The 6065-nt window shown below is 51.1% G+C and overlaps 1 protein-coding gene and 1 long non-coding RNA gene across 4 annotated transcripts in view; one reads left to right on the forward strand and one right to left on the reverse strand.

The window, feature by feature from the left end:
* Positions 1–676, forward strand: part of LOC123567123 (uncharacterized) — an 8515-nt gene extending 7839 nt beyond the window's left edge. Inside the window, exon 4 of the long non-coding RNA XR_006689821.3 lies at positions 447–676. This is a non-coding gene — a long non-coding RNA (uncharacterized lncRNA). The remainder of the gene's footprint in view (positions 1–446) is intronic.
* The window catches only part of ITPA (inosine triphosphatase), a 19361-nt gene extending 14324 nt beyond the window's left edge, over positions 1–5037 (reverse strand). For 2 of the 3 annotated variants that reach the window (XM_065522844.2, XM_015457837.4), the window contains exons 1-3: positions 4907–5037; positions 671–728; positions 513–577 (exon numbers count right to left, since the gene is read on the reverse strand). In XM_065522844.2, coding sequence (XP_065378916.1) covers positions 513–577; positions 671–728; positions 4907–4972 — 189 coding nt within the window. In that variant the 5' untranslated portion in view covers positions 4973–5037. The remainder of the gene's footprint in view (positions 1–512; positions 578–670; positions 729–4906) is intronic. The other variant, XM_065522842.2, reaches the window with a different exon arrangement.
* Between the last annotated feature and the right edge of the window lie 1028 nt (positions 5038–6065).

Raw genomic sequence — 6065 nt, forward strand, 5'->3', positions numbered from 1 at the left:
GGGCCAGCCCTCAGCCAGCTGAGATCTGTGGCAGACAGCGCCCTGGGAGCTGCCCTCGGCCAATCTCTTACCTTTGGCCAATCTCTTATCTTATGAAGACACCAAAGCTTTGGCTGATTGTAAAGCTTGCTCCAGGCACAGCAATGGGAGAGCTGGGATTCGCACTCAGCCTGACTCTCCACAGCATGCTTTCTGAGTTCCACGAACAAGTGTGAATGCAGCGGTGGATGTGTGTGGGGAGGACGTAGGGCTGGAATGCATGTGTCTGAGCATTTGGGGGAAGGAGAGTCGGTGTGTATGTAGGAGTGTATAGTAATGGTCTGGGGGAGATACCATGTATTCAAGGCTGGCAAAGGAAGGCAGTGTTCCAAAGTCAATATTAACTGAACCCTAGAGGGCTCTGGGTCGGTCCTAGAAAGCTCAACAAACTTGTTTATTGTTTCCAGCAGGCACAGGCCCTGGAAGCTACCTGGACAAGAGGAGCAAGTGTGGGACAAGGGCAGGGTAAGCACCTGGCGAGCTGCCTCCTGACATTTCTGTATGGAAATCTCATCCGGCTCCCCCTGGTACTCCGGCACTTATCAGGGAAACAGACACACAGAGAGTCAGGTCACAGGAAGACAGATAAAATCCAACCATCTTTTAAAAATAAAACAAAACAGAGACATACGGTCAATTTTCTGTGCCACCAAAGTGCATGGAAACTTATCTCCTAGAATCTGAATGACCTGTTCCAAAAGAAAAGAGAAGATTTATCACCATCTAATGATTCCCCATTACTATGTGAGCACGTGAGCTGTCATCCACCTTTCTCATCGATAACTCTCCTGCCAATCTCCTAAAGCTTACCAACTCAGGCCCGTGAGCCTCACCCCGGCTTTCAGGGTCCCACCCCAGCAAGCCAGCCCCTTCCATCTCCTTACTTCTCTATCTCTCCTACATCAGGTCTCTGCTTGTGCTAAGCCCCCATCCAGAACACCCTCTTCTTTTCTCAATGCTCCTAGAAACCCTAGCCACCCTCCTAAACCAGAAATTCTCTATCAGAAGATACCCAGAATTCAGGAGGCCTGTGAACATGGATTGGAAAAAAAATATCTTTAGTCTTAGTAACCTTAATTGAAATTTAGTATCTTTGGCCGGGCACAGTGGCTCACGCCTGTAATCCCAGCACTTTGGGAGGCTGAGGCGGGTGGATCACGAGGTCAGGAGATCGAGACCACCCTGGCTAACATGGTGAAACCCCATCTCTACTAAAAATACAAAAAATTAGCCTGGCATGGTCGCGGGCACCTGTAGTACCAGCTACTCGGGAGGCTGAGACAGGAGAATGGCTTGAATCCAGGAGGCGGAGCTTGCAGTGAGCCGAGATCGCGCCACTGCACTCCAGCCTGGGCAACAGAGTGAGACTCCGTCTCAAAAAAAAAAAAAAAAAGAAATTTAGTATCTTTTTCCATTATGAATATAGGTAACAAACCAAAATATTACTAGCAGTTCCTGTGACTTTTAAACCTACTAAAATCACAGATGTTGTTATAACTCATTACAACTGCTGCAGATATCTCAAAATACCATTTATCTGGGTATTTTAAAATTAAGGGGCTAGGTGCTGTGGCTCACGCTTGTAATCTCAGCACTTTCAGAGGCCAAGGTGGGCAGATTGCTTGAGCCCAGAAGTTTGAGACTAGCTTGAACAACATGGCAAAACCCCATCTTTACAAAAAATACAAAAATTAGCTGGGCATGGTGGCATGCGCCTTAAGTCCCAGCTACTCAGGAGGCTGGGGCAGGAGGATTGCTTGAGCACAGAAGATTGAGGCTACAGTGAGCCAAGATTGCACCATTGCATTCCAGCCTTAGGCAACAGAGTGAGACCCCGTCTCGGGAAAAAAAAAAAAAAAAAAGGTAATTACTCATACATTGGTAGATTAAATTCTTTAATGCATTAAGAAAGTATAGATAACTAGGCCGGGCGCGGTGGCTCAAGCCTGTAATCCCAGCACTTTGGGAGGCCGAGGCGGGTGGATCACGAGGTCAGGAGATCGAGACCATCCTGGCTAACATGGTGAAACCCCGTGTCTACTAAAAATACAAAAAAAAAAACTAGCCGGGCGTGGTGGCGGGCGCCTGTAGTCCCAGCTACTCGGAGGCTGAGGTGGGAGAATGGCGTGAACCCGGGAGGCGGAGCTTGCAGTGAGCCGAGATCGCGCCACTGCACTCCAGCCTGGGCGACACAGCGAGACTCCGTCTCAAAAAAAAAAAAAAAGAAAGTATAGATAACTAAATCACAAATATTTGTAACATTTTGATAATTGTAATTCACTATAGTTGATTTCCTTTGTAATCCTATTATTTTATTTATTTTATTTTTTTTTTTGAGAGAGGATCTCTCTCTGTCTGTCACCCAGGCTGGAATACAGTGGCACAAACACAGCTCACTAGAGCCTCAACCTCCTGGGTCCAAGAGATCCTCCTGCCTCGGCCTCCCATGTACCTAGAACCACAGGTGGCCTAGGTACCATGCTTAGGCTAATTATTTGTAGAGCTAGGGTCTCACTTTGTTGCCCAGGCTGGTCTTGAACTCCTGGGCTCAAGAGATCCTCCTTGAGCCTCAGTCTCCCAAAGTGCTGGGATTATAGGTATGAACCACAGTGCCCAGCCTGTAATACCATGTATTTTCTTTTGTACATTTGAAACTATTTTTCTGAGAAAGATTCTATAGGTTTCCTCAGTCTGCCAATGGCATACCACTAGTTAAGACTACCCGTTCGACCAGGCGCAGTGGCTCATGCGTGTAATCTAACACTTTGGGAGGTGGAAGCGGGCAGATCACCTGAGGTCGGGAGTCCAAGACCAACCAGCCTGACCAACATGGAGAAACCCTGTCTCTACTAAAAATACAAAAATTAGCTGGGTGTGGTGGCACACACCTGTAGTCCCAGCTACTGGGAAGGCTGAGGCATGAGGATTGCTTGAACCCGGGAGGCGGAGGTTGCAGTGAGCTGAGAGAGTGCCACTACACTCCAGCCTGGGCGACAGAGTGAGACTTGTCTTAAAAAAAAAAAAAAAAAACCACAGCTGGGCGAGGTGGTTCACGCCTGTAATCCCAGCACTTTGGGAGGCGGAAGCAGATAGAGGGTGGATCACCTGAGGTCAGGAGTTTGAGACCAGTCTGGCCAACATGGCAAAATCCCGTTTCTACTAAAAATACAAAAATTAGCCAGGCGTGGTGACGCATGCCTGTAATCTCAGATACTCAGGAGGCTGAGGCAGGAGAATCGCTTTAACCCAGGAGGCGGAGGTTGCAGCGAGCAGAGATCACACCACTGCACTCCAGCCTGGGTGACAAAGTGAGACTCTGTCTCAAAAAGAAAAAAAAAAGACTACCTGTTTTAGGCCAAGTTCAAGTCCATGTTCTCCAAGGAGTCTCCCTTGGCTACTCTAGCACCTTCTTCTTCTTCTTTTTTTATTTTGAGACGGAATCTCACTCTGTCACTCTGTCACCCAGGCTGGAGTACAGTGGTGTCATCTCAGCTCACTGTAACCTCTGCTTCCGGGCTTCAAGCGATTCTCCTGTCTCAGCCTCCTGAGTAGCTGGGACTACAGACATGTGCCACCATGCCCAGCTAATTTTTGTATTTTTAGTAGAGATGGAGTTTCACCATGTTGGCCAAGCTGGTCTTGAACTCCTGACCTCAGATGATTTGCCCGCCTCAGCCTCCCAAAGTGCTGGGATTACAAGCGTGAGGCACCGCACCCAGGCTCCAGCTCCTTCTTTAAATGAGGGCAATATTCTCAGTCAGAGGTTTGGGGTCTCATGCCCATTGTCCTGCATGGGCTCTGTTCAGGGTGGCACTGCCTGACTGGTCTGGCCTCAGGATCCCAAACCTTTTTTCAGCAGAAGGTTCTGGTTCCTGAGGCCACTTTGTCCTGGCACCAAAGTGACATCAGTCCCTCCCTACGCTACAGGCAAATATAGGTTTCCCTAGTGATTACACCCCGCTGGTCTGACTCAGACATATCCAGTGGGTGTCATCCTGATCCCCTACACATGACCCCCACTCCGTGGCTATGGCTGATTGAACAGGGGCAAACACTTGATTCAAGCAAAGCCAGTCGGGGCTGATATCTGGTAGAAGTCTCACTGTTCCATCCCCCAGCAGGGAAGAAAGGGGAAATCTATGAACAGGAATAGGGATCAGCATCCAGAGAGAACAAGGACAAGTCAGCTTCTTGAGGGAACCTCAGGTCCTGCAGGACACTGTAACATTATATTCCCACAGGAGTCATCTGGTGGCTTACATGAACTCCCTGTGTGTCTCTGTTACTTGCTAGCCACAAAGTCCCTGCAAACAGAAACTTTAGATCCACTGCCTCCTTTACTCCTCCTCCCTGTAGCGCTGTGAAGCAAATGTCCTGCATCATCCCCACTTCACACACGCGAAGAGGTTAGAACATTTTAGGACGGTGGTGGGGCACGGATTGCTTAGTGTGGAACTCCGCCCCACGCCCTCTGTGGGTCCTGCTAGCCCTGGCCCAGCAGCGGGATGTGGATAAGTCCCAGAAGAGTATCGGGACACTGGGTTGGGGTCTACTTCAATAGGTGACTTCGGGGCGGTTGCTAAGGGCCCCGCTACTCCTCCGGGTCCCGCAGTCGCTGACCACACAAGCCCTGTGTCGGGATTTGTCAAGACCCTCGTTCCTTCGCCAACTCCGGGGCGCCCCGATTCCGCAGCCACTCCCTTCTTGCGCCCCAGCCTTTCCACACAGCCGGGTCAGGACCCATCCTTCCGGGCTGAATTCTCTTCTCTCTCCATGCCTCCTCCCACGTGCTTCCCTCCACCCGGAAGCCCCTTCTCTGCCGTATTCCCAGCTGCCTCCCAGTCAGCCCCCAACACCCTCCCGGCACCTCCTCCAGCTTCTTGGCGTTCCCCGTGACAAACACGATCTTCTTCCCCACCAATGAGGCCGCCATGGTGAGCCCCGGTTACCCAGCTGAGCCACCGAAAACTCCTTGGTGTCCAGTGACAGAAAACTTCCGGCTGGTGGCGGAAGTAAACGGCTCAGTTTCCGGCCAGGGGTCCGGGTGAAAGCCGACCCGGACCCCAAGGCGCGTATCGGGCGACTGGGCTCGCGGTGGCGGCCTAGCCCTCCGCGTCCGAATTGCTGGGGGCCTCCCAAGCCTGGAGATTGAGTGCTCCAAGACCCGTCCCTCCTGCCTAAGGGACGCTCTCTTCAAGAACCGGAAGAGACCACTACCACCCCCACCCCGCCCCTGATTTCGCTCTTCTCTGCAATGGGGTCTCCGAAAGGAGAATACTGCAGCCCTGTGATCCTGGAGGTTTGCGCTGTCCTACGCTGTCTCAAAAAATTGCCTCCTTTTAGGCAAGGGCTTCCAAACCCTCATCCCGCTCTCACGTTCAGCCTTACCCGCCAGCTCTGATCCACCGGACCGTGAACTTAAACTCGGCATAGCCTAAAACAAGCCCAAACTTCTCACCCGGTTTCACACCTAGGCTTGAGAGCTCAGTATCTAGACTCCCTCACTTCCTCATCCCTTCAGCCTCTCAAATCCATCACCCCTTCTCCGTGGCCACCGTTTCAGCCCGACTTTTGCATTCCAAACACAACTGAAAGTAGGAAGTGCCCTCTCAAAGGTGTGTCTGCTGAACCTCTGCTGATACTCTCTTTGCGGCAAGTCATCTGACTCGCTCCTCCAGAGACTCAGCCTTCTGCCCGCCGCCTGTAACCCTGGGTCAGTACCTCTTGAATGGCCACTTCTGCCCATGGACAAGAAAAGGAGGGAGTCTGAGTTCTTACCAAGCTCCTCAGGCCATTCTGATGCTCATCAAAGTGTGGGAAAGCCCAGTGGCTCACACCTGTGATCCCAGCACTTTGGGAGACTGAGGTGAGTGGATCACCCGAGGTCAGGAGTTTGAGACCAGCCTGACCAACACGGAGAAACCCTGTCTCTACTAAAAATACAAAATTAGCCAGGCATGGTGGTGCATGCCTGTAATCCCAGTTCAGAGAATTCAGGATTCAGGGCCGGGCGTGGTGGCTCAAGC

This window comes from Macaca fascicularis, chromosome 10, assembly GCF_037993035.2.
Source record: "Macaca fascicularis isolate 582-1 chromosome 10, T2T-MFA8v1.1".
In the NCBI taxonomy this organism is placed as follows: domain Eukaryota; kingdom Metazoa; phylum Chordata; class Mammalia; order Primates; family Cercopithecidae; genus Macaca; species Macaca fascicularis.